The sequence below is a fragment of the Linderina pennispora genome (genome assembly GCF_002104995.1).
Source record: "Linderina pennispora strain ATCC 12442 chromosome Unknown DL89scaffold_16, whole genome shotgun sequence".
NCBI classification, from domain to species: Eukaryota; Fungi; Kickxellomycota; class Kickxellomycetes; order Kickxellales; family Kickxellaceae; genus Linderina; species Linderina pennispora.
The window spans coordinates 1-22,729 of record NW_024468264.1 but is presented as its reverse complement, the minus strand read 5'-3'; the positions used below and the strand labels follow the sequence as shown (position 1 = coordinate 22,729).

The 22,729-nt window shown below is 56.1% G+C and overlaps 11 protein-coding genes across 11 annotated transcripts; 5 read left to right on the top strand and 6 right to left on the bottom strand.

Moving 5' to 3' along the window:
• Positions 1-1,084: 1,084 nt before the first annotated feature.
• Positions 1,085-3,396, bottom strand: DL89DRAFT_270190 (DNA polymerase alpha, subunit B). Its single transcript, XM_040888603.1, has 4 exons — positions 3,323-3,396; positions 3,217-3,286; positions 1,729-3,180; positions 1,085-1,685 (listed from the first exon to the last, which is right to left on the bottom strand). The coding sequence occupies exons 1-4, from the start codon at positions 3,355-3,357 to the stop codon at positions 1,392-1,394; spliced, it is 1,851 nt and encodes a 616-aa protein (XP_040740263.1). The 5' UTR covers positions 3,358-3,396; the 3' UTR covers positions 1,085-1,391.
• Positions 3,397-3,465: 69 nt separating this feature from the next.
• Positions 3,466-6,532, bottom strand: DL89DRAFT_270189 (P-loop containing nucleoside triphosphate hydrolase protein). Its single transcript, XM_040888602.1, has 9 exons — positions 6,461-6,532; positions 6,355-6,430; positions 6,265-6,327; positions 6,212-6,243; positions 6,167-6,181; positions 6,113-6,145; positions 6,074-6,082; positions 4,040-6,052; positions 3,466-3,998 (listed from the first exon to the last, which is right to left on the bottom strand). The coding sequence occupies exons 1-9, from the start codon at positions 6,464-6,466 to the stop codon at positions 3,501-3,503; spliced, it is 2,745 nt and encodes a 914-aa protein (XP_040740262.1). The 5' UTR covers positions 6,467-6,532; the 3' UTR covers positions 3,466-3,500.
• Positions 6,533-7,499: 967 nt separating this feature from the next.
• DL89DRAFT_286350 (phospholipase D/nuclease) lies at positions 7,500-8,443 on the top strand (the record flags this gene model as incomplete). The annotated part of the gene is made up of 1 exon (XM_040889864.1): positions 7,500-8,443. The coding sequence occupies exon 1, from the start codon at positions 7,548-7,550 to the stop codon at positions 8,439-8,441; it is 894 nt and encodes a 297-aa protein (XP_040740261.1). The 5' UTR covers positions 7,500-7,547.
• A 766-nt stretch (positions 8,444-9,209) lies between these two features.
• On the bottom strand, positions 9,210-10,032 carry DL89DRAFT_306474 (uncharacterized protein). The gene has a single exon (XM_040890903.1). The coding sequence runs from the start codon at positions 9,767-9,769 to the stop codon at positions 9,281-9,283; it is 489 nt and encodes a 162-aa protein (XP_040740260.1). The 5' UTR covers positions 9,770-10,032; the 3' UTR covers positions 9,210-9,280.
• A 1,079-nt stretch (positions 10,033-11,111) lies between these two features.
• DL89DRAFT_260277 (TPR-like protein) lies at positions 11,112-13,456 on the top strand (the record flags this gene model as incomplete). Its single annotated transcript, XM_040885766.1, has 2 exons — positions 11,112-11,216; positions 11,303-13,456. 2 exons carry the CDS (start codon positions 11,112-11,114, stop codon positions 13,454-13,456), a joined length of 2,259 nt encoding a protein of 752 aa, XP_040740259.1.
• A 1,197-nt stretch (positions 13,457-14,653) lies between these two features.
• Positions 14,654-16,630, bottom strand: DL89DRAFT_270187 (uncharacterized protein). The gene has a single exon (XM_040888601.1). It carries the CDS (start codon positions 16,617-16,619, stop codon positions 14,826-14,828), a length of 1,794 nt encoding a protein of 597 aa, XP_040740258.1. The 5' UTR covers positions 16,620-16,630; the 3' UTR covers positions 14,654-14,825.
• A 481-nt stretch (positions 16,631-17,111) lies between these two features.
• Positions 17,112-18,043, top strand: DL89DRAFT_270186 (DTW-domain-containing protein). Its single transcript, XM_040888600.1, has one exon. It carries the CDS (start codon positions 17,182-17,184, stop codon positions 18,010-18,012), a length of 831 nt encoding a protein of 276 aa, XP_040740257.1. The 5' UTR covers positions 17,112-17,181; the 3' UTR covers positions 18,013-18,043.
• Position 18,044: 1 nt separating this feature from the next.
• On the bottom strand, positions 18,045-18,881 carry DL89DRAFT_270185 (phosphoribosylglycinamide formyltransferase). The gene has a single exon (XM_040888599.1). It carries the CDS (start codon positions 18,676-18,678, stop codon positions 18,067-18,069), a length of 612 nt encoding a protein of 203 aa, XP_040740256.1. The 5' UTR covers positions 18,679-18,881; the 3' UTR covers positions 18,045-18,066.
• Positions 18,882-18,884: 3 nt separating this feature from the next.
• DL89DRAFT_270184 (uncharacterized protein) lies at positions 18,885-20,064 on the top strand. Its single transcript, XM_040888598.1, has one exon. It carries the CDS (start codon positions 18,945-18,947, stop codon positions 19,947-19,949), a length of 1,005 nt encoding a protein of 334 aa, XP_040740255.1. The 5' UTR covers positions 18,885-18,944; the 3' UTR covers positions 19,950-20,064.
• A 1,050-nt stretch (positions 20,065-21,114) lies between these two features.
• On the bottom strand, positions 21,115-21,745 carry DL89DRAFT_67882 (uncharacterized protein). The gene has a single exon (XM_040891973.1). It carries the CDS (start codon positions 21,691-21,693, stop codon positions 21,346-21,348), a length of 348 nt encoding a protein of 115 aa, XP_040740254.1. The 5' UTR covers positions 21,694-21,745; the 3' UTR covers positions 21,115-21,345.
• A 37-nt stretch (positions 21,746-21,782) lies between these two features.
• DL89DRAFT_270182 (RNA-binding domain-containing protein) lies at positions 21,783-22,729 on the top strand. The gene is made up of 3 exons (XM_040888597.1): positions 21,783-21,984; positions 22,041-22,199; positions 22,220-22,729. The coding sequence occupies exons 1-3, from the start codon at positions 21,887-21,889 to the stop codon at positions 22,665-22,667; spliced, it is 705 nt and encodes a 234-aa protein (XP_040740253.1). The 5' UTR covers positions 21,783-21,886; the 3' UTR covers positions 22,668-22,729.

Sequence of the window (22,729 nt, the reverse complement as noted above, 5' to 3'; positions counted from 1 at the left end):
CAGCCATACATGGGGGATTGTCCAAGCACCTTTTCCCAAACTACACCTTTGCTCCCGTATCGCAGCAGAGGAGTTCTCACAGACACATCCTTTGTGGCCGCAGATGTTGAGAAATTGTGCATGCAGCCTATGGGCATCGTCGTCCGTATCTCCCGTTGTACATGGGGCAAAAGCTATTTTTGTTACACGTTTTTTAACACCCGCTCTCTTGTCCGAGCTGCCAAGGCTCCGGCTGATTAAGGTTTTCCCAATGACCTCACTTTGCATGTCAGACGTATCTCTAGAGCGATTGCCCTAAGGGTCATTACACGGCAAAAGCCACTCAAGGGCAGAATTACGTCAACAGGCCACTGAAATATGAGCACAACTCCTTTTTCCTTGTCTGCCAAAGTGAGCCGGCCGCACAATCCGATCATTTTCGCTTTTCTCCTTGGCACAACACTGACCAAATGCGGTCAGTCGGCTGCCAAGGGCATTATTCAGAAACTGTAAACACTGCCAAGCCTTCCTTTTTCTCGCCCATTCTTCCGATCAATTGCACATTGGCCATTGTTGTCCGGAAGTGGAGAGATGTGCAAAACATTGGGTGCCGCTGCACCGCCATAGCTCAGCCCTCTTTCAGCAAGAGAGTTTATCTAAATATAGGAATATGGCCCTGCGCACAATCGGGCTTCTGGGAATGGCTGCCAAGCCAACTGAATAGAGCCATATTGATGGCACCCCCGTAGATTGTTTGACGCAGGACAATACTTATCTATTTTTAGCCAATGTGAGGTTCAGCTCAACTGTTGCGACATTTCTTGGGCTGCAATTGTTGTCGTATATGCCCTTATCTTCAGAAGGAGTGGCCATGAGCCGATTGGGTGCGTGACTGGTCGCCCGACCTTGGCCCCCTCTTGTTGTAAGGCTGTAACCGGGGTTTCCCTTGCACATCTTGCCCTCTCCCCCAAAAGCCACATAATGTAAATCGCGGGTATTATTGCTAAAAATAGACTGCTCGATCATGCACATATGTCGGCCATATTCACTCTTTTTGCAAAGAAACGATGTGGGCAGATTACTTGCAACTACTATTCTAGACATCCTGATTGCACTGCCCGTCGCCCATCCAAGGATGTTGGGCATGGGAATGCACAGACGCAGGACAATCGCCCGGATACAGGCGGTGTGCCCGTTCAAGCATCATCTGCAGCTGTAGTATTCAGCCCGCGTTTCCCCAACTGTTGGCCGTTTTCAGGTAAGCAGATATGGATATCCGTGCTCCCAACCTGGACCAAGCGCGCCAATCAATCCTGCTGGGTCTGCCAAGATGGCATTAGGGGAGCAGTACCGCAATGTCTTTACCTTTTCTGTTATTCAAAATTCCAAAAGTATGTTTGGGGGAATGCTGGCTACAAGCGGACAATCTCAGCGCGGATGCAGTGTGCAGGGAAAACCTCATCGGCATTGTTTCCCATCAGGCTGTCCGCCTGAGCCATATGTGCCGCCGCTACCGCCTTATCGTGGACATAAATCTTGGCATATGTGCCCCCGCCCTGCCCCAACGTCGAGTACCCAGGATTCACCAGCACAACATTCTTGTGGAGATGGGCAAAGTGCCGCAGCTTGGACGGCGTGATGAAGATATCCGGCATCACATGCATATGCAACTTGACATCATGGGATGCCAAGATCCCGGCATAGTTCTTTGGTGCCGGGTGTCAGCGGGAAGAAATGGCGCTGGGACACCATATGCCACGCCATACGCGGCAAGCGCTCAATGAGATCGGGCATGCGTGAGACTTCCGACGAATTAAAGAACGCTAGGGTCTCAGTGTTGGCCACTGCGATGGACACACCGTTGATTGTGAGCTGCGCAGGGTTGTCGAGGAACTGGATTCCAGATGGGACGCCAAGGCGTGCCATCATGTCGCGGTTAAGTGGCGGCTGCGGATACGAGGCAAACGGGTGGCACATTTCGTCGGGAGACGGTGCCAAGAACACAGCGGTTTCAGCGGGTAGGCCATCACGCAGTGTTTTTAGCAGCGGGACAATTTGAGACGCGAATATCTGCTCGGGAAGCATATCCACCATACCGCCCTTGATTAACGGGTGAGCTTCGCTGACAAAGGGACCAAGCAAGAACACTGCGCTGGGCGGGTCTTTCACGATACAGTCAATCAGGACTGCTAAGGGTTCGTAGTCAAAGTTGTCAGAGAGGGTGAATGGGCCTGACGCGACAATCGCGGTAAAGGGCGAAATACCTGGTTCGCGCCTGTCAACACTCAGATGCGATTGCAGCGGCAGAGGGTGGAACTGCGACACAGCAAAGGCCGAGCCATCAAGGTTCTTTCCCTCAGCAGCAACTATTTGGCCAGGGAACAGCGAGAACGACGCAGCTGAGCTAACATCGAGCTGCACCCGGCGGCCGTTTCCGAGTCGACGGGAGGTCTCCAGGTAAACCGTATCGTTGGCCAAGTGGGCGCTGGCAGCAGGGTCATCAGGGTTGAATCCAACGATGCGACCGACAGAGGTAACCAGGTCCTGATGCGCGTACGTCGGGTTTGCAAGGGCATCGATCTTGTAGTCTTTCTTGACAGCACTGGCCATGCGCTCGATGCGCCGGTTAAGCACGTCAGAACGCGTCCCGGGTTTCTCAAACATGTACCGCATCCGCTGCTTTGACAGCTTCTGGTCCTCTTCTTCGCCTCCTTCGTCCAGATCGCTATCATAATCTGCTGTCGTCTTGGCGCTATCTGGCTCGATAGCCTCGATGTTCAACTGCTTGTTCGCAATTGCATCCATCTTCAGCACCGGCAGCTCAGGATTGACTATATTGACGCTCTCGCCAGCATTCGTGCGGTCGCGGAACCGAGCAGCCATCGGCGACGCTTCAATACCCGGCGACATGGGCGAAAACACGCCAGGGCGCTTCGCCGTCGACCCGTTCCCCCTCAAAAGCCCCACTCGCTTCGTGCTTTGCGGTGTTGTCATCACGCTGCGCTGGCTCCCATTGACCATGTCCTGCATGAGTCCACCAACCGAGCTCATGTCGTAGTGCGCAGTGCGGTTTCTGTTGCGCGAGATCCGGTTCCCGGGAGTCGCCGGCGAGCCCGCAGCACTGTGCCGCTGTGTCGCAGCCCTGCGGTCGTGGTCGCGTTGCATTGTGTGCCGTAGCTCTAGAAGGCGCTCGCGTGTGGGCTGGATGCTTGTGTCGCCGTTATACGTGTTGAGAACGACTGACTGCCACCGGAAGAAGAGCTCGCTTGCAGACTGGCCGAAGGTCTGGCAGATCGACTGCGCTTCGCTCAGGGCAGCCGAGTCAAGCCTGATGCCCTGGAACTGTTTTGTCAATTCGGCTGCGGTAGGAGCGGTCATGAGTATCAAAGCAAAATAGGCGCGAAGCAGGAACGAAGAATAGCCTGGTTTGAATTTCCTGGCAGCAAATGTCGGTTTCGCGTTTTTTTCTTCTCGCGGGGTTTATGCGTGACTGTGATTTAATCAAATACTTGCAGCAGAATCTATCCTACAACCCGATCGATGCTCCAGCGCGTGCCCTGGCGGCTCTCCTCGACCTTGACCATGGGCAGCAGCCAGGACTTTGGTCCGAAGCGCGGCTCGACGTAGCATGTCATGTGGTCGCGCGCGTCGTTGTACTTTGGCAGCGGGTACGGCAGCGGGTTGCCGAACGAGCACAACGGCTGGCCGATAGTGGCCAGCCACTTGGCGCTGACAATTGTGACAATCTTGGCCCACAGCCGCGTAGTGCGTTGCAGCTCAGAGAACACAATCGCCTGTGGCATGGACCCGGCATTGCGCGCTGCCATGTACACCACACTCTCAGGATGCACAAACACGGGCTCCTCGCTCCACATGGTGACATATGGAACGGCATGCATGCCACGCTTCTTCTTGTTTGACTCCTCGTCAGGGTCCTGGTAGCCGGCGATATCACCGCGCACGGCGACGTGGTCCATGAATCCGGTCAGCAGGATTTGGCGGATCACCGATTGCTGCAGCTTGGACGGGGCGGCATCTGCGGATCCATGGCCAGGTCGACGCCTGGGCAGTACATCTGCACCAGGTTGGTTAGCTGGGCGCGCAGCTTGCGGATTTCAATCATGGCCTTTTGCCGGACGTAGTACTCTTCACACACTTCTTTGGTGCCGCCAGCATACTCAAAGGCACCGACCACGGTCAACCACTTGAGCACATCGCTGGAGGGGTCGGAGCCCGACAGCTTCGACTGCGTGCGCCAGTACTGCCGGCGCTTGAGTCGCCGGTGCTCCTTGGCCGCAACTTCTGCGTTGGTCAGGTTACGATTCTCTGCGGCAGTTGCCTGGTCCTCATCCGGAACCTCACCGCTGTCGAGCTCATCGGCGTCCAAATGGAACTCCTTCAGGAACGGGTCTCCGACAGACAAGGCTGCGACAATAGCAATGATATAGGGCAGGCACTCGTGCTGCTGGCCGACGATCAGCATCTTGGCGAACCGTGGAGCGACAGGGAACACCGACATCAACCGGCCGAGATCAGTAACCCGGCCCTTGGCGTCGAGAGCACCGAGCCATGTGAGCAGACGCTCGGCCTTGGTCAGCGCAGACTTGTTAGGCGGCGTCGGGAACGGGAAGTTGACGACGTTGTCCAGGTTCATGGCCTTCATCTGCAGCACGACACCCTCAATTGGCATCCGCATGATCTCGGGTACAGAGAACCGGGGGAACTGGTCGTTGAACACTGCGCTGGAGAACAGGCGGTAGCTGTGGCCAGGCCCAGTACGGCCAGCACGACCTGTGCGCTGGTTTGCCGATGCCTGGCTCGTCCAGCGCACGTCGAAATTCTGCACCTGTGTCTGCGCATCGTACGTCTTCTCCTTGGCCAGTCCGGCATCAACCACGTACCGGATTCCCGGAATTGTAATCGATGTCTCGGCAACATTGGTCGCTACCACGCACAGGCGGCTGCCAGCGGGGGGAGGCGCAAATACCTTGAGCTGCTGGTCGGCTGGCAGCAGCGAGTACAGCGGCAGGACGTACAGTGGCTCAGGATGGTTCTGCTCGTCCCCTCCCTCGGCCTTAGGTTTGGCAGCAGCATTGAACAGGTTCTCACTGAGCAAGAGCTTGCGGCCCTCATCGTCCTCGCCTTCACCGCCCATGATGAGCTCGTCTTCCTCCTCCGAGTCCTCCTCCGAGTCAATCTCAAAGTCGTCCCTGAGGTCACCATCCGCAGTGGCGAAATCAAACTCCTCTCCAAGGTCAACATCCTCATCCTCGACATCGCCCTCGAGCCCGCTGGCCACCAGCCGCGTGTCCTCGTTCTTGGCGTGATGCGGCTTGCCATGCTTGCGCTTTTTGCCATGCTTAGCCTTCATCATCTGCTCGTGCTCGCGCATTTTCCGCTCCTCCCGCGCTGCGCGCTCCTCAGCAGTTGGGAATTTCTCGCGCAGCTGCTTGCAGGCGTATGTGATCTCGGCTTGGCCAGTCAAGAACACCAGAATACCACCCTCCGGCAGGCGGGTGTGGATCTTGGCGACCTTGCGGATTGCCTCGTTGACGTGCTGGCCTGGCAGAGGCGTGCGGCGGTTGAAGTGTATGCGTACTGGGTGCTGGCGGGCTTGTACATTGATGACCGGCGGTGGAGTTGGGAACAGCCGTGTGTTCTTGACGAAATCATCGACGCGCAGCGTGGCGCTCATGATGACAAGCTTCAGTGGCCGGTGCTTCTTCGGATCCTCGCTGGCCAGCTTCTGCCGCAGGCGAACGACTCGCGACAGCACGCCCAGCAGGATGTCTGTGTTGAGCGACCGCTCGTGGGCCTCGTCAGTAATCAGCACCGAGTACTTTGTCAGCAGGAAATCGGTGGCCAGCTCGCGCAGAAGCACTCCCTCGGTCATGAACTTGACTCGTGTCTTGTCAGACACATTGGTATCGAAGCGCACCTGGTGTGCCACTGTGCTGCCGTAGTTGCCCAGCTCTTCGGCAACGCGGTGCGCCATGCTGACGGCCGCCACCCGCCGCGGCTGTGTGATCCCGATCATGCCTGGGTTCTGCGAGTTCGGGTCACCGTACCCGGCCTCAAACAGAAACTGTGGCACCTGTGTGGTCTTTCCCGAACCGGTTTCTCCGCTAAGCACGATGACTGGGTTCTCCGTGATAGCCTCCATGATCTGCTGCTCTTCAGCGTACACGGGCAGCTTCATGCGCTGCTCTGTGATCGCTTGCGGCCGCTCCACCGTGACGTAGAATGCGCCCGTGTTCTCTGACGCTTCGTTGGCAAGCTTGCCACGACTGACGAGCAGGGGCTTCAGCATGCTGCCGGTGTAATATTCCTTCTCTTTTTCGGGCTCAGCTGGCGTTGCCGCAGGTTCTTCTGCACGAACAGCAGGAGCGTCGGTAGCGGCTTGGTCTTCATCTGAATCGCTCTCTGACGCAGAGCTGTCAAATTCGTCGGACTCATCACCAGCGTCTGCATTATCACCGACCACCATATTCGAATACTCTTCCTCCTCCTCCCTTGCATCGCTTTCGTTGTCCTCTTCCTCGCTGCTCTCCTCGGCCTTCTTGGACAGACCCAGCTTGCTCAGAAGACGGCCCTTCTTTTGCCGTTTGCGTCTGACAATAGTGGTTGTCTTGGCCAGTGCGCTTCCCGCCACCACCGGCTTCTCCTCGGCCTTGGGCTTCTCCTCGGCATTAGACATCTCGATCAGCCCGCCCTCTGCCTTCTCAGCCACGTCCTCTTCGCGTGGCCGCTTGGCAGGACGGCTCTCCAGTTCATCCTTGTCGTTGTCTGAATCTGCGTCGCTGTCAGCCTCAGCGATCTTCTTGTTCTTCTTATTCCTGCGCTTCTTTTTCCTCCGGTTCACCTCGCCAAGCGTCGGCAATGCTGTTAGATCGGGCGTTGGCAGGGGCGCCATCTGATCTGCCATTTCGCGCACCTCGTCAGCATCGCGCTCTGACACGTACAAGCGCACGCTGGGATCGGAACGCGCCATGCCCAGCTTCTCCTCAAGCACCGCACGCTGCAGTTTCTCGCGCTTGGTCTCCTTGGTGCGGCCCAGGTTCTTTGACGACTTCATCAGATCGCTTTTCCATGTCGACTGGCTGAGCTTCTCGATCAGCTGCGCACGCTGCTCCTTCTTCACCTGCTTCTCGACATACTTCTCGAACCGCTTCTGCTTGGTGGACTTGTTGGTTCCCATGGTCTTCAATAAGGTAATAGTTAATGTGTGTGGGCGGAATGAGGCGGGTGTCCAAGGTGGTCGACGAGCACTCTGTTGGCTGATGCCCAGCTAGGCGACAAGCACTGGGGAAAAAGTTTCAACAAAAAAAAGGACCGCTAATCCAATCGTGGAATACTGTGATCAACTGCACGTGAGCGGCTCTCCTATCCAATTGGCCGGTATACATTCATTTTTATGTTGAGACCGGTTTCCAATTTTAGAACCTCCGGTCCACAAGAACTGCAAAGCGGTAGTTGCACACAAGGGACAGACAATCCGTCCCTGTTTCTCTTTGCCTTCACACACACATCCTTCCCCTCTTTCCACCTCTGTACTGACAATAATAATAATGAGTCTCGCCGATATCCTGTCTGCGTGCTTTGGCGGTGGCAGCAGCAACGCCCCCGGCTCGCGCCAAGCACCCTACCTGAGCGCAGACGAGGCTGCAAACATGCCGCTGGAGGCATTCCTTGAGCGCAGTCTCGAGAGTTCGCCCAGCGTTATGCAGCAGCAAAACGAGTTCGCCGAGATCTTCCGTCGCCACCTGCAGAACGGTGCCAACCTCTCGCATATTGCCAATGTCGTGAGGAACCAGACCACCCGGCTCGCGAGCAGCGGCACTGATCGCGCCACAGCCGACTGGGCAGGCCAGCTATTTGCCATGAGTATCGAAGGCCAGTCTGGCGGCTACAAGCCGCCGCAGATGCAGCCAGGCTCTTATGCGGCAGCTGTTGGGTCGGACCAGAACGGATGGGAGATGCAGCAGAGCAACCATGGCCGGCAGAACAACCAGAAGCGCGATGACACATACATCCGGTCGTACTTCTTCCCGTCAGAGCAGAGCTTCGAGCAGCTGATGAACTTTTTGGATTCGGCCAAGTCCACCTTGGATATCTGTGTGTTCAATATCACCGACAATGATGTGGCAAACGCGATCATTCGCGCCAAGAAGCGCGGCGTCGAGGTGCGCATTATCACCGATGACGGCCAGCTCGAGTCGAAGGGCAGCGATGTTATTCGCATGCAGGAGGACCATGGTATTCCGTTCAAGCACGACAACGACGAGAACAAGTTCATGCACTCAAAGTTTGCCGTTATTGACCGGCGCGCTGTCTGGATGGGGTCGTACAACTGGACTGTTGGTGCCCGCCGCAGCAACAACGAGTCTGTCATTGTCACCAACGACAAGAGCACTGCCGACGCCTTCAGCCGTGAGTTCGAGAAGCTTTGGCGCCAGTTCTAGACATAGAAGCATCGAGTATATTCTTGTCCAAAAGAGGGAATAATAATAGTAATAGAAAAGGGTCAGACATGGCACTCAGTGGCAATATCAGGGGTGCTGGCATCTGCAACCTTGAAGAAAGAGTCGAGCGGCACTGCATTCCAGTCTAGGCCGCTGGCCTTGGTCGCAGTGACGACCTCACCGTTATAGAGCAAGCGCACGACATAGCTGCTGTTCTTGTTGTTCTTCCATGCCTCAAAGACCAGGTTCGAACCGTAAACGGGCCATCTTGACATATCTTCCTTTTGCAGCAGGGTCAGGAGATAGTATACGGTGATATCGTGCGCCAAATGGAGCTCGAACTTGGCTTTGGCCTTGCTATTGACAGCGTTGGAAATAGACCGACGGATCTCACCCAAGAATGGGCCAACAAACAGGCGCGTCACATTGCCTGTAGCCTGGATAATCTCATTCTGCCTGCTGGAGTGCTTGTAGGCGGTCACAGCATCAGCAGCAGTCAGGCAGTCTGAGGGGTTTGCTGACGAGCAAGGAAGCGGCTTATCATAGCACACGGATAGCCACAGGTAGTCGTTGACATTCATACCAGCACGCCATGTTGGGATTGACGAGGGTTGGAGGATACTGAGAGCGCGGTTCGTGAACGCAGCGATTTGAGCGCTGTATTTCGCATACTCGGGTGTGCTGAATGCCTTGCCAAATGCAGCGCTGGATGCCGGGCAGTTTTCCCCAGTGTTGATCAGCGTCTCCATTGACTCAGGCCGCATATGCATGACCACGCCTGGGTGCGGCTGGCAGGTGCTCAACCCAACCAGAACGCTACATCCGCTCTGCTGTGTGCATCAGATGTAGTCGGCGCGGAAGTAGATATCGTTGGCCCACAACCCTTGCGACATGAACCCGAGCTTGTCGATGTAGATCGAGCGCAATGTCTTGCCCAGCCGTACCATTTTCTCGCTGGCGAGGTCCGTCAGCTGGCCCAACTCGCAGTTGCCGGACCAGAATACGTTGGCATAGGGCAAAGTGCTATCGATTTCGATCTCAGTGCGACCGATAGGTACGCCGGGGACGTTGCACTGACGCGTCAGGTCCGGGTACTTTCCACAGATATCCATGGCGGGACTAGCTGGTGAGTAGTAGTCGGGGACGCGGTCGCCGTGGCGGTGCACGACTTGAAGATGAGCAAGCGTGTGTCCTGGCAGAGCTGTGTATGTGGAGGCCTGGGGACGTGGTGCTTCGCAGTAAAACTTGGGGTTGGCAGCTTGCAATAAGCTGGCAGCAGATGCAGCTGCAGCACTGACGGAAATGGCGGATAAAATTGAAATCTTCATTAGCACTAGGGCTAGAAATGTAAACAGGTACTGTGGTTACAGCTGGTAATGATATGAGGTTGAATATGATAGCTTGGCCTCTTTTTATGGTCAAGGGAACCTGTTATTTAGGCGGCCGCAAACAGCTGTAATTGCATTTTCTACTTCACCCGGTGTGGCTGTGCGCTATCGAACCCTTGCTACAACAGCCGTCGTTTCGTCAAGTTGCTGTCTTGCGGTGATCCAACACTCAGATGAAAATGGCCCAAGCCGGCAGGGTTTGGCTGGTTTCATACACGTGTTGTCACGCAACACTCATTTCCCATCACCACATATATCCTGTGAGGTGGGCTGGGAAGCCTTGTACAAGCCCGTGCATCAGACGGCTAGTGTGGCGATTCCTGGCAACCACATTCTGCCATGTCTTTATCGCGGTAAAACCAGCACCAGGCCAATCGCTCCGCATCTAAAATCCAGCTTGAGCCTGGCTTTGGAAATAGGCAGGAATCGAAAAGCCGAAGTCACTCTAGCCACCGAACCGGATCCATGCCCGGTTCGGCTCGCACCAGTGAAAAAATTTCTGCACGCTTGCTGGTGAACAGGCGTATTTCAGGGTGCTATCGCAGTGCGACGAAGCCGCCGTCCTCTTTGTCTCCGCTTCGTGATGTTTTTCCTACTCTATTGCCGTGGTTAGTGAGGGAAGGTATGTTCCTGTCGGCCGGCACATGCTGCCTCGAGATTCCGATGATGACACAAATGTTTTTAACATGTATGGCTTTCATAGCAGGGCTGACACTCTGCCATTGATGATACAACTCTACGTCTGAGGGAAATAGCACACTTGTGTCTGACCTTGTGTCGACGACACGCAGTGAACTCTGTACTGACGAAAACAATTGCCGCTTTTGGTTGTCTTCTCCGTAGGTACGTATTTGCGTCAAGTAGGATCCATAGGCCCTGTTTTGTAAAAGAACCAGTTGTAAATAAATGCCGATTTTCCAAGTCTAAAGCGCCAGTGTGGGCCCGTGTGGAAAGCGGTGGAGCTTTCGAGCGTCCGAGAGGAGCAGCGCTCATTTTTTAGTGGCTGTGTGCAAATCACATGCGAGTGTTTGAGATTCTTGCGGGCAGAATACCTCCGCGCACGGAGTGTTATCGCGTGGCTACCCGCCGCCTGTTGCTGCTGCCGCCGCTGCCTGCCGCTTCGAGCTGCAACGGAAGCCCGGTCATGGCTGCTGGCCTGCGGGTGCTTGTGGCCACTTCTCCTTCGCTTTCCACTTATCAACCGCTGCTTGAACATAAGATAGTTTTCTTTTCATCTTTCCTTTGTATTCTATTAAACACGCCGCACACTGTTTCAGCAAATATGTCGGGCTTCTCAGACTTGGTTGGCAACGGCGCCGAATGCGGGCCGGGCAACTCCATGAACGGGCTTATGAAGCAATTCAACAAGGACCACTCGCTCGAGCAGGTAAGTTGCTAGTCTCCAGAAATACAGGCGTGGAGGAGAGATAGGCACTGACACCCACCACCCACCTCCCACACATCGCCTGATAGGATCGGTTTGGACCGGCGCAAGCGTCGTCGTCGAAGCAGGCGTTCCGGCAGGCGTTCCGGCAGAACGGGCCGGTGCAGTCGCCGAACATGATGGCCAGCGAGTTCATGATGCAGCAAAACCGCACACAGGGCCCAGGCGCCTTCAACTTTGCCGAGATGCACCGCGAGCTCAACACGGTGCAGGGCAAGCAGCCGGCACCGGCCGACTGGGCAGCGGACTTCCAGCGGCACCAGGGCCCTGCTAACGCCGATTTCGAGCGCGCCTTTGCCAGGGCCGGCCCCGCGCCGATGGTGCCCGCCGGACCGATGCAGATGCGCCCGATGGCTGCCCAGCAGGGCTGGGCCGAGCAGTTCCACCACCAGCCGGCGGCGTCCCAGGCTGCTGCGGCTCCTGTGCAACAGGAGCCCGTGGTGCGGCATGATCCGATGGCCATGGCGTTCAACGAGGCCCGCATGTACTCGATGATGCCCGGGCCGGGTATGATGATGCACAACATGATGCCCATGCAGCATCAGCAGCAGGTAGGTGGAACTGCTCAGCAGACCGAGGTCACCGCAGAACAGAAGCAGGCGGCCAGCGAGCCTGTGGAAAGGGCTGATGATGAGCTGGCGCGCACGGCAGCAAAGATCCTGGACTCAGTGAGTGACACAGCTAATCCTAAATTCAGAAACTCCGAATTCCTCTCTCTCATGCAACAACTCGCCGACGGACAGGCCACGATCAACGGCGACCAGGTCGTACAGACTGAAAAGGGCAAGCAGGCGGAGACCACGGCTGCGCAGGGCCCAACGTGGGCCACGGAGTTTGAGAAGCGTGCCGACGAACTGGTCAACCGCGAGGCCACCAAGGGATCGGAGCAGACGCCGCAAGACGGTAAGATCTTCTCGGAAGAGTTTGCGCGCGGAATGGAGCGCAACTGGGCCGAGGAGTTCGAGTCGACGCTCGACGGTCCGCTCAACGAGACCTCTGTCAGCGGCCACCCGCAGGATATGGACTTCAAGCTGGAACAGCCCAGCAACGAGTTTGTCCACGGCGAAGCTAACAAGGACTGGCTGGAGCAGTTCAAGGACAACATTCAGCCGATGCTTAACGAGCAGGACAAGGAGTGGCTCGAGACGCAGAAGGAGTGGGAGTCGCTAAACACCATGGAGCCGGCGTACCGCGCAACCGATCCTGCGCTTAACATCTACCACTTTCAGCGCGAGAACTATTACTCGCAGATGTCGCCAGCCGAGCTCCAGAACACCCTGGAGCACATTCGCCAAAACCCGCAGGACGCCAGTCTTGCTGACACCATCATGGCGCTCGAGACGAGCGTGACGCAGAACCCACAGGACGCACAGGCCTGGCTGGAGCTCGGCCTGAAGCAGCAGGAAAATGAGCGCGAGGAGTCCGCTATTGCGGCACTGCGCAAAGCCATCCAGCTCGATCCCAACGGACTCGACGCCCATCTGGCACTGGCTGTGTCGTACACCAACGAGGGATACCAGATGGATGCCTACGACGAACTGCACGAGTGGATTGCCCACCACGACCGCTACAAGTCGCTGATTCCCGCGACCGCACCCGAGAACATGACCAGCGCCAATACGCGCAAGGACTACGTGCAGGATCTGTACATCCAGGCAGCGCGCATGACACCTGGCCAGGACTGGGATCCCGATGTCCAGGTCGCACTTGGAGTTTTGTTCAACATCTCCACCGAGTACGACAAGGCCATCGACTGCTTCAAGGCCGCGCTGTCCAAGCGCCCCGACGACTATGTGCTGTGGAACCGCCTGGGCGCGACGCTGGCACACACCAACAACAACAAGGAGGCGACTGGTGCGTACTTCCGTGCTCTGGAGCTGCACCCGAGCTTCATCCGCGCCCGGTACAACATTGCACTCGCGTCGTCAAACCTGGGCCAGCACCGCGAGTCCGCCGAGAACTGCCTGACTGCACTGTCGCTGCAGCAGCGCGAGATGCAGACTCTGGACGAGAAGAGCCGCGAGGCTAACCTGTCGGGTACTGGCTACCGGCCTGAGAGCGGTATGAGCGCGACAATCTGGAATGCCCTGCAGCTCTCGATGTACTTGCTTGGCGAGCCCAAGCTGGCGGAAGCATGCGACCGCCAGGACCTGGATGCATTCCGCACCAAGTTCGACTTTTAACTGACAGTGTGCTGTCAATAAAATTTTGGTTGGGCTGTTGCATGAGCTGGTGTTGTGACCTGGGCTGGCTGAGTGGCAATGTCCACAAGAACATGGATACATTTACGCGACTACATATTTATCACTGTTGTGGTCGATTTATAAATAACCATCTCTTGAAGAGTATGGAGCCATTGAATGGTTTTAGGGTCAATAAACCGTATGATCTTCGAGGCTAGATGTTAACGGCACACATCCATATGTATGAATGAGCTGTGCGACCAGACTGCCACTTACCAGAGGAACTACCCTGGGTCGTCGGCGCAGGATGCAGAACCCAGCGACTCGATGTGGATACCTCAGGTCCGGGCTTGGCATGGAGTTTAGGGAAAAATGCATTTTTGGCTATCTGCAGTACATGGCTTAGAATGGACCCACAGTCAATGTGGAGCTGGGTCAGATCACGTCTAGAATGATTTCAGGTGAGCCAGTCGGGGCAGGTCATCATACAAGCCAGCAGTTTTCAACTCAAGGACCACTGGGTTGGCAACCATTTTGTGCTGGTAATCCTGCTGCGTATGGTTCCAAATTTACAGAATTTCAGGAGCCCATGGATCAAGGCTCCTAGGCCACAATGCCATCTGTTGACATTCGGGCAACCCCATGCCCTTTGTCACCATGTGCAGATCCAAGTCCCCACCTGTATAAACACTGTGGGCTGGGACGGCCCCATCCTCCCTTTTTTCTCCTCAGCAAATTTCCAGTTTATTCATTCCATAAAGCTCATAACTACTGGACTCTCTGAAGGTTAACATTTTTTCCAGTGAAACTATAGCCCTATGGATCGCAACGAGGAGAACTACTCAAGCAGCATGCGCTACCAAGCTGTGCAAGAGCTCATCGGTGAGCTTACCCAACATCTTAAGACACTGAAAAAATGTTAACCTTCAGAGAGTCCAGTAGTTATGAGCTTTATGGAATGAATAAACTGGAAATTTGCTGAGGAGAAAAAAAGGGAGGATGGGGCCGTTCCAGCCCACAGTGTTTATACAGGTGGGGGTTTGGATCTGCACATGGTGACAAAGGGCATGGGGTTGCCCGAATGTCAACACCATCCATACTATTCTAGGCGAGTAATGCCAATACTCAGCCAGATACCCGCCCCCTCACCTGACAACTCCTCCTTCCTTCTTTCATGTAGCATACTGCATGCATTCAATATATCTGGTCCAGGGCAGAGCTCTTTCACTTTCTACTATTTTTCTGCTTGGTGCTTTACCATGTTCTTTCATACTCTTCCAATATATATCTTTGGATGTCTCAGCCTGTTCCTCAATAAGTTACAAGCTCACAACCCTCTAACAGAATGAATGTGAACACATTACAAAAATTACTCAAGAGTACCTCCAGATACTAAAGCAAGTAGACGCTCTTCCATAGCTCTAAAAGATGCATGCTGCCGAAGGTCACTGCGGTATATGACGCGTTTGTATTCCTTCATTCCCCAGTAGATCTGGTTGACGGTCGGGAACAACAGTGCCAGATGAACAATGACCACACTGGCAACCACCAACGACTCACGAGCAGCAAACATGCAGTATCTGGTTGCCTCAAATGCGATTAGTCGCTCAGAAACCGGATGGTGCCTCCGGAACATCTCCTCGAGATAATCGTTCTGGGCACAAATCATGTCCATGTGGTTGTCGATAAAGCACCTAACGTTTAGCTCAGGAAGCAGCACCTCGGTGTGCTCTGTTTCCCTTTCTGAATCAACAGTGCACCGCCCATAGCACTGGGCATGTTCGAGATACTGATCCAATTGCTCCTCGGGGAACACGATGTTTATGCCAAATTGGCGCAAGTACGGTCTCGATTTGACGAACTCCAGTGCCTCATCAAATGTAGCGGCTATGCTTGACGTCTCAAACACCTGGAGCAGGGGGTTGGTGGCTTCGAGATCCTCCTTGACTTCGCTGTAGGCAAGAATGTCGCCGCCCACCGACCTTAACACCGTTGCTGTGCTGCCCATGAGAAGAGATGCGTCAATAGTCTCCATAGAGTAGTCCTGGGTCGTGGTGTATGTGGCGTCAAAGTACTCCATTTCTGGATACTGGCAGTCATCGAATGTGTTTCCATAAAGGAGACTATAGCAGCATGCCGATGACATCTTGAGAACTGCACGCTTCAGTGTAGTGCTGGTGAGCTTGATGACCATGGTATGCACTTCAGGGGATTCAGTGCTGCATGACAAGTCTTCGAGCGCAGGGAACCAGTTTACAGTCCATATGGTGTTATCTATGTGCGAGTTTATGCCGTTGCCATCTTTTACTGACAGTTTGCGAAGCTGTGGGTAGATCACATCAACATCATCCATATCCTGCACTATATAGAACATGTACCTCTCGCAGAGGCATGTGATATCTAGTTCCTCCAGTGTACTAGCGTGCTTCCGGATAAGATCGCACGCCGCAGAGCATGACCGGATGTCACGAATAGTGAGCTTAGTGAGCGGGGTGTCGATCTCAGGGATAATATAGTCAAAGTCGGTGGCACGGAACAGGGTGTCCCTCGGCCCTAGAGTCACACTGCCTTTGCCATCCAGGAGTTTGAGGTACATGGTTTCCATGAATTCGCCATAGAGGATGTCCCAGTGCCTGTCCACCAGCAGCAGTCTGATGGCACGGGCATTGGGGAACACATTGGAGATGATGCTGCAGAACTGATCGGATCTGTCGTCGCTATTCAGTGCGTTGTGGTCGATACCGACGCCAGCAACAAGGTTGATGTTGAGGGTCATGACTGTGTTGAATACTTTGCCGTAGACAGGATTGTTTGGCCACTCCCTCAGAGATGCACCATTTACCAGTCGGCGGAGGTCAACGTCAACGCTCATCGACCGGACCTTGGCTCCGATGCCAAGGTGGAGGGCAGCAGCCAGGGACGACAGTACTTTGGATGGCCATATCCACTGCGGGTATCCAACATCGACTTTGGTTTTGGGAGAGTCCTCGAAGAAAGCGTCCTCAAACAGTATATTCAAGGCGATGTCTCGCCACGCTTGGCAGACACCAGTCAGGGAGAGGGCATGAACAACGGCAGCAGGGCGGGGTGGAAGCTCATCGCTACTCCTTCTTTTTAGTGGGTCTCGTTTTTCCGTGATAGCGGGGTTATCGTGCAGGAGCATGCTGAATATATTCTCGAGAATGAGAACAGGCGGGTACTGGGCGGGCGAAGACATTTTTGAAATATGCTAGGCTTGAAAAAAAAGTGGGGGCTGAGAGGAACAGGTGGCTGGCGATAACAGTGATTCTGCTTGGCAGGTCGGCCTTATACAGATGTGGAAAGGGTTGTCAATGTCTACGTGACAAAGACAAGAGAGCCCCGTGACCAATGTGCATATTCGCGCATATATTTGTTCATGCTCGAATTGAGTGCGTAGGATCTATCAAGCATACTCAAATTGAATCAAGGCAAGCCGTATTGCTACTGACGACGACGGCGACAAGTGGCAGCTCATATCTGGTATGCTACCAGCTGTCCTGAGGTGTATCAAGCCGGTGGATCCCTTTCCTTGACTGCCATGGTGCACACTGGCCATAATTTGGCGAATTCTATCCCAAATAGTACCACCGGGATTTTAGGCCAGGAGATGATCCGGAGGTGTAACCACATCTATTCTTTTTCACATCTTATCGACACTCTTGTGCCCCATTCCAGGACCACTCTCTAACTAGCTCGATAGAAGAATGACCGAGGCGAAGCCCTACGACATCAATTCGCTCAAAGTAAACCCAGCACAGGTGCTCGATTCGTGCAGCGCCCGGCAGGTGTGCGACGGGTGCGGGCGGCGGATGAAGTTCTTCTGCTACTACTGCTACAAGCCCGTGGCAGACATTGCCGGCAAGGTGCCGCAGATCCGGCTTCCGTTCAAGCTGACGGTGCTCAAGCACCCAGGTGAAAACGACGGCAAGTCCACGGCACTGCACGCCAAGGTGATTGCGCCTGAGGACGTGCAGGTCACGATTTACTCGGAGGACGTCCTGTCGGAGATTGACACGGAGCGCACGGTGCTGCTGTTCCCGGGACCCGACGCGACCGACATTAGCGAGGTAGACCCGGCGTCGTACGACCATGCGATTGTTATCGACGGTACGTGGCAGCAGGCGCGCGGTATGGTGCGCAAGGACTCAAAGTTGCACAAGATCCCCAAGGTCACGATCAAGCCACGCAAGACGCGGTTCTGGCGGTTCCAAAAGTATGACGAGAGCTATCTGGCAACGATCGAGGCGATTTACTTTTTGTACCGCGACAGCAAGGGGGAGGCGTACGAGGGCGAGTACGACGCACTGATGTACTTTTACAAGTACTTCTACGACCTGATCCAGAACGACTACGCGGCGAACACGCACAAGACGTTCACGCACCGGCACCAGGAAGGGTATATCTCGTACGAGACGGCGACACCACGGGCTATTCCGCGGACATCGGATGGGAAGCAGTGGGAGGGCAGTGGAATCCAACTTGAGGACGCTGGCGTGTCTCTGGGCGAAATGCTCCAAGATACCGGCGCAGAGTAGCAGCTAAACGGGAAAAATAAATGTTTATTTCACTCCAGAATGTAAAGCAGTCCCTTACTGCGGCACCAGGCCCTTGTCCAGCACCAGTTTGACGGCCTTGGGGAGGAGCTGGTGCTCGACGGCGTGGATCCGGTCCTCGAGGGTCTCCAGCGAATCGCCATCAACGCACGGTACTTCCTGGGTCAGGATCGGCTCGCCCTTGTCAACCTCGGGGATGACAAAGTGCACCATGACACCGGTGCGCTGGCGCTTCCCCTGTTGGAACTCGTCAAATGCGCGGTCAATCGCATGGGCGCCCTCGAGCTCGCCAGGCAGCGCCGGATGCAGGTTGATGATCTTGCCGCGGAACTTGTCGATGAAGCCAGGCGACAGAATGTGCATCCAGCCGGCCAGCACCACCAGATCCGGGGAGTACTCGGCCGCAATGTACTCGGCCAGCTCACGGTCAAAGTCCTCGCGCGTCTTGCCCTGGTCCTTGTACGATTTGAGTGTGCGCGTGTGGGTCGGGATCGAGGCCTTGGCGGCGCGCTCGAGCCCGTAGGCAGACTTTTTGTTGCTGACGACTAGGGAGATGTGGCCGCCCAGCTGGCTCTGCTGCTCAGCATCGATGAGAGCCTGCAGGTTGGTGCCGCTGCCCGAAATTAGCACGACGATTTGCTTGACCATTGGCAGAGGAAGTGGGGAAAAAGAATAGCAAGGGGAACTAAAGAGCAGCAGCAAGGAGGGCGTGTGCGGGTTAGGTACCAGAGATGTTCACAGCCAAGCTGTTAGCAGTCTCCCAACAGGAATTCCGGCTCGGCTCGAAGCAAGACTGGAAAGAGCTGATAAGGAACCAAGGCGAGCTGTGGTTGGATCAGACTCGCCTTTTTTGTCTCTTACACAAGCCCGAATTTCGCAATTGCACCACGCTTCAGTTCACAGCAAGAAAAAGAATGTCGTTTATCAGCCTCTCCGTACGTCGCAGCATCCTCGCCCCGCGGCTACGTCCCACGGCGACACTCGCGCGTGCATACACAACAGCCAAGGTGGACATCAAGGCGCTGAAGAAGCTGCGCACACTGAACCCGGTGGCCATGAGCAAAGCCAAAGAGGCGCTGCTGAGCTGCGACAACGACATCACCCGGGCATTGGCGTGGCTGGAGGAGGACGCGCTCAAGGCGGGGGCCAAGAAGGCCGACAAGGTCAAGGATCGCGTGGCCTCGGAGGGAGCGGTGTCGGTGTTTGTGAACGAGTCGCTGACCGCAGCGACGATTGTGGAGCTTGGGTGCGAGACAGACTTTGTGGCTCGCAATGCGTCGTTTGTTGACTTGGCGGCAGAGATTGCACAGGCCGGCATGGGGTTCGCCAGCACGTCGGCGGAGGGGGCGGTGCTGGCAGGGATCGAGGCACATGACCTAGCCGCCAAAATGCTCGATGGCCGCACCGTGAGCGACACCATCACCGAGACGATCGGACGGCTGGGCGAAAACATCGTGCTGCGGCGGGCGGCGGTGGTGGGTGCACCGTCTGCGGCTGAGAGCATTGTGGTGAGCGGCTATGTGCATGGCAGCGTCAAGGGCAGCGCCGGTGGATCGGCGGGCAAGATCGGCGGGCTGGTGGCTGTGACCAGCAGCATCAAGAGCGACGCACACCGGAGCACGCTGAGCCAGCTGACGCGCCGGCTCGCGCAGCAGGTGGTCGGGTATGGGCCGCGGTTCACCACCATGGAGGAGTACCAGAAGGCTGGTGAGCAGGCCGAGGCGCCGGACGCAGTAGTGCTGGAGGAGCAGCAGTTTTTGTTTGGCGGCGGCTCGGTCAAGGAGGTGCTGGCCAAGATCTCAAAGGAGATCGGGGCGCCGGTTGAGATTCTGTCGTTTGTGCGGTACGAGCGCGGCGAGGGCGTGGAGAAGGCCGACAAGCCCGACTTTGCCGAGGAGGTCCGCCAGCAGCTGGCTTGAGGCAGGACGTCTACTATTGTAGTTCGATCCCAGCCTCACGCTTACTGGAAAGGCATTGGACTAGAGCCCAACAACGTGATCGCCGAAAGTTGGGGGCGTTCCTGATAGTTCAGAGGGTTTTGAAAAATGAATTTCTCTTTCCTTTCTCGATACTCTCGCTATAGTTTTTCTGTACTCTACCCATCCCCCAGCTTTGCGCTTGCATGATACAAGGACATGGTCTGTAGTGCTCGCTGATAATGCCGCTAGACCACGACGAAACCACACCCACCGCCAGTCCGGATGGGTCCCCGCGCAGCTCGCACGAGTGGGCCAGCGGCGAGCGGATAAGCCACGAGGACCCGGAGCCCTCGTACAGCGTCTTTGTGCCGATATTCTCACGCAAACGCACAGCGTCGACGCAGGCAATCCATGACTTTGACATAGTCGGCTCCGACTATGCGCCCAGCACCGCATCCGACGACAGCAGCGAGGCCGAGCACCAGCGCGCCAGCACACAGTGCGAAACCATCTCGGACGACCACAGCGGGTACGACAGCGGCTTTGCCAAGCAGCCGTGTAGCGTGCGGACCATGGCGCTGTCGGCGTCCGAGTCGGCCACGTTGGTGCGGATAGGCTCACACCCGCCGTTCATTGGCGCGTCGGGTGACGGCTCCCTGGACGGTGGCGGGACGCGGGCGGCCCAGCTCGTGCCTGCGTCGGAGTCGGTTCCCCACGGTGCAACGGTGCTGTGGTTGCGGCGCCCACGGGTTTGAGCGGCCGTGGGACCTGCTGTTCCTTATCCACTGGGCGGTGATTGGCGTGCTGCTGGGCGGGTTTTACTCGGCGATCCTGCTCTATCTGCGGGTGGCGGATCGTGCGAGCCCATGGTATGCGGTGCTGGCCGGTGCAGTAGTGCTGAGTGCTGCGACGGTTGCGCTGGATCTGTGGACATCGCTGAGTCGCACCGAGGCCTCTGAGGTGCGGCTAGTGCACGGCAGTCCGCAACACCAACTATGTGTTTGAGCGCGGTGTGCCGGTGGTCGACGCCGTGACCAGCGTGTGCCAGGTGTGCTGCGTGCTGGTGAACCCAGGCACTCGCCACTGCAAGCGCTGCAACAAGTGCGTCGGCGGCTACGACCACCACTGTCGCTGGCTCAACACGTGCATTGCCGACACCAACTACCGCTTATTCTTCTCGTTCATAGCCCTGGCCCTAGCGCACATCCTGCTGCTGCTGGCGTGTGCTATCCGTGTCGTGTGCGTGTCAGTCGGCCGCCAAGCCGAGTTCAAGGATACGCTGTGGCGGGTGCTGGGCGGCTCCGGCAGCCCGTCGCAGTTTGTCGTTGTTCTGTGTCTGACGCTGCTGGCTGCTTACATAATTATTGCCGTGGTCTCTGCGCTGGGCCTGGCTTTGTTACTGGGCTTCCACATTCGCCTGTGGTGGTTCGGTATGCGCACAATTGATTATCTGGCAAACCCGCGGGCGGCACGCAATGCAGCGTCCTGGCTCCATACGTCGCGGCGGTACCGTCATCTCAACACTGCGTCTCCCGACTCGACTCTGTCGGAGCCGGCCAGCGCCCATCGTGCTGTGCATTCGCCGGCGCTGTCGATGTTCTCGGCTGACAGCGCAGCGTCGGTTGTGCAGCCGCCAGCGTTTCCGGGCCTGGCGTGCATTCCGGCAGAGAGCGTCGCGCTGATTGTCGGGTCGGGTGAGTCTGTTATTGTCCCAGGCACACCCACTCCTGCATAAAAACTGCATCCTTCACAATGATTGTAATTCTAATACAAGCATCCTCAAATACACATGCAGCAGCATGTCATGTCAGGGAGGAGTTTGGGGTAATGGCGTGTTCCCATTACATGCCCATATCCAGCATAGCTCTAATATCCCGAGATGGTGATGGTGCGCTATCAGTCCTGGCCAGCCCTCAGTCTTTTCTCAATTAAAAGTCATGTTACCAAACAGAAACCGTGTCAGAGCTCGGAAGCCACTGGGCAGCACAAGACCAGCCACGCTGTCCGCTGAGCCAGTGCTCAACAAGCCCTCGGCGTCGGCCACAAACAGCGACAGCATCCCCGGCACTCCGACATCGCCAGAACCCGCAGCCAACCAGCCCCGGCAGAATCCACATTCCCACCAGCGCAAGGCGGCGATGCCAGCGAGCAGTACACGTATGTGACAGACGAGAGCGGCTACACATGGCTCTACAACACTGTAAGCGGCCAATACTACTATTACGACTACACACAGAGCACGTATCTCCCGTACTCGGAGCAAGCCGCAGACATGCCGAGCCAGCCAAGGATCATGAGACTGACGACAAGAAGCCGCGTAGCAAGCGGCGGCGAGTGGTCCGCATGGCCGGCGGCCAGGTCTGGGAGGACGAGACATTGGCCGAGTGGCCCGAGGATGACTACCGCCTGTTTGCCGGCAACCTGGGCCCAGACGTCACAACCGAGATGCTCGAGCAGGTATTTGGCAAGTTCCCGACCATGCAGAGGGCGCTGGTGGTGGTCGAGAAGAAATCGGGTAAGAGCAAGGGCTACGGCTTCCTGAGCTTTGCCAGCCCCGACGACTTTTTGGCCGCCTGGCGCGAATTCAACGGCAAGTACGTCGGAAGCCGCCCGATTATGCTGCGCAAGAGCACCTGGAAGAAGCGCGACGCTGACATCCGCAAGGTCAAGCGGTTGGACAAGCGCGCCTTCATCGAATTCAAGAGCCGCAGAAAGTAAGATAGTGGTTTGATTGCTAATTACAATTAAATAGAGACAAGGAGGAGTTTAGCAGCATGACT

Coding starts and splice junctions, on each gene's coding strand:
- DL89DRAFT_270184 (XM_040888598.1), top strand. CDS start 18,945: ATGTCGTTTATCAGCCTCTCCGTACGTCGCAGCATCCTCGCCCCGCGG.
- DL89DRAFT_270189 (XM_040888602.1), bottom strand. Junction 6,328..6,354: donor TACCGACGCTCCTGCTGTTC/GTGCAGAAGAAC, acceptor CGGCAACGCCAG/CTGAGCCCGAAAAAGAGAAG. Junction 3,999..4,039: donor TGCAGATGTACTGCCCAGGC/GTCGACCTGGCC, acceptor GCCCCGTCCAAG/CTGCAGCAATCGGTGATCCG.
- DL89DRAFT_270185 (XM_040888599.1), bottom strand. CDS start 18,678: ATGGTCAAGCAAATCGTCGTGCTAATTTCGGGCAGCGGCACCAACCTG.
- DL89DRAFT_306474 (XM_040890903.1), bottom strand. CDS start 9,769: ATGAAGATTTCAATTTTATCCGCCATTTCCGTCAGTGCTGCAGCTGCA.
- DL89DRAFT_270186 (XM_040888600.1), top strand. CDS start 17,182: ATGACCGAGGCGAAGCCCTACGACATCAATTCGCTCAAAGTAAACCCA.
- DL89DRAFT_270187 (XM_040888601.1), bottom strand. CDS start 16,619: ATGCTCCTGCACGATAACCCCGCTATCACGGAAAAACGAGACCCACTA.
- DL89DRAFT_67882 (XM_040891973.1), bottom strand. CDS start 21,693: ATGCAGTTTTTATGCAGGAGTGGGTGTGCCTGGGACAATAACAGACTC.
- DL89DRAFT_270190 (XM_040888603.1), bottom strand. CDS start 3,357: ATGACCGCTCCTACCGCAGCCGAATTGACAAAACA. Junction 3,181..3,216: donor TCTTCCGGTGGCAGTCAGTC/GTTCTCAACACG, acceptor ACAAGCATCCAG/CCCACACGCGAGCGCCTTCT. Junction 1,686..1,728: donor CGCGTATGGCGTGGCATATG/GTGTCCCAGCGC, acceptor CCGGCACCAAAG/AACTATGCCGGGATCTTGGC.
- DL89DRAFT_270182 (XM_040888597.1), top strand. CDS start 21,887: ATGTTACCAAACAGAAACCGTGTCAGAGCTCGGAAGCCACTGGGCAGC. Junction 21,985..22,040: donor GTGCTCAACAAGCCCTCGGC/GTCGGCCACAAA, acceptor CAGAACCCGCAG/CCAACCAGCCCCGGCAGAAT.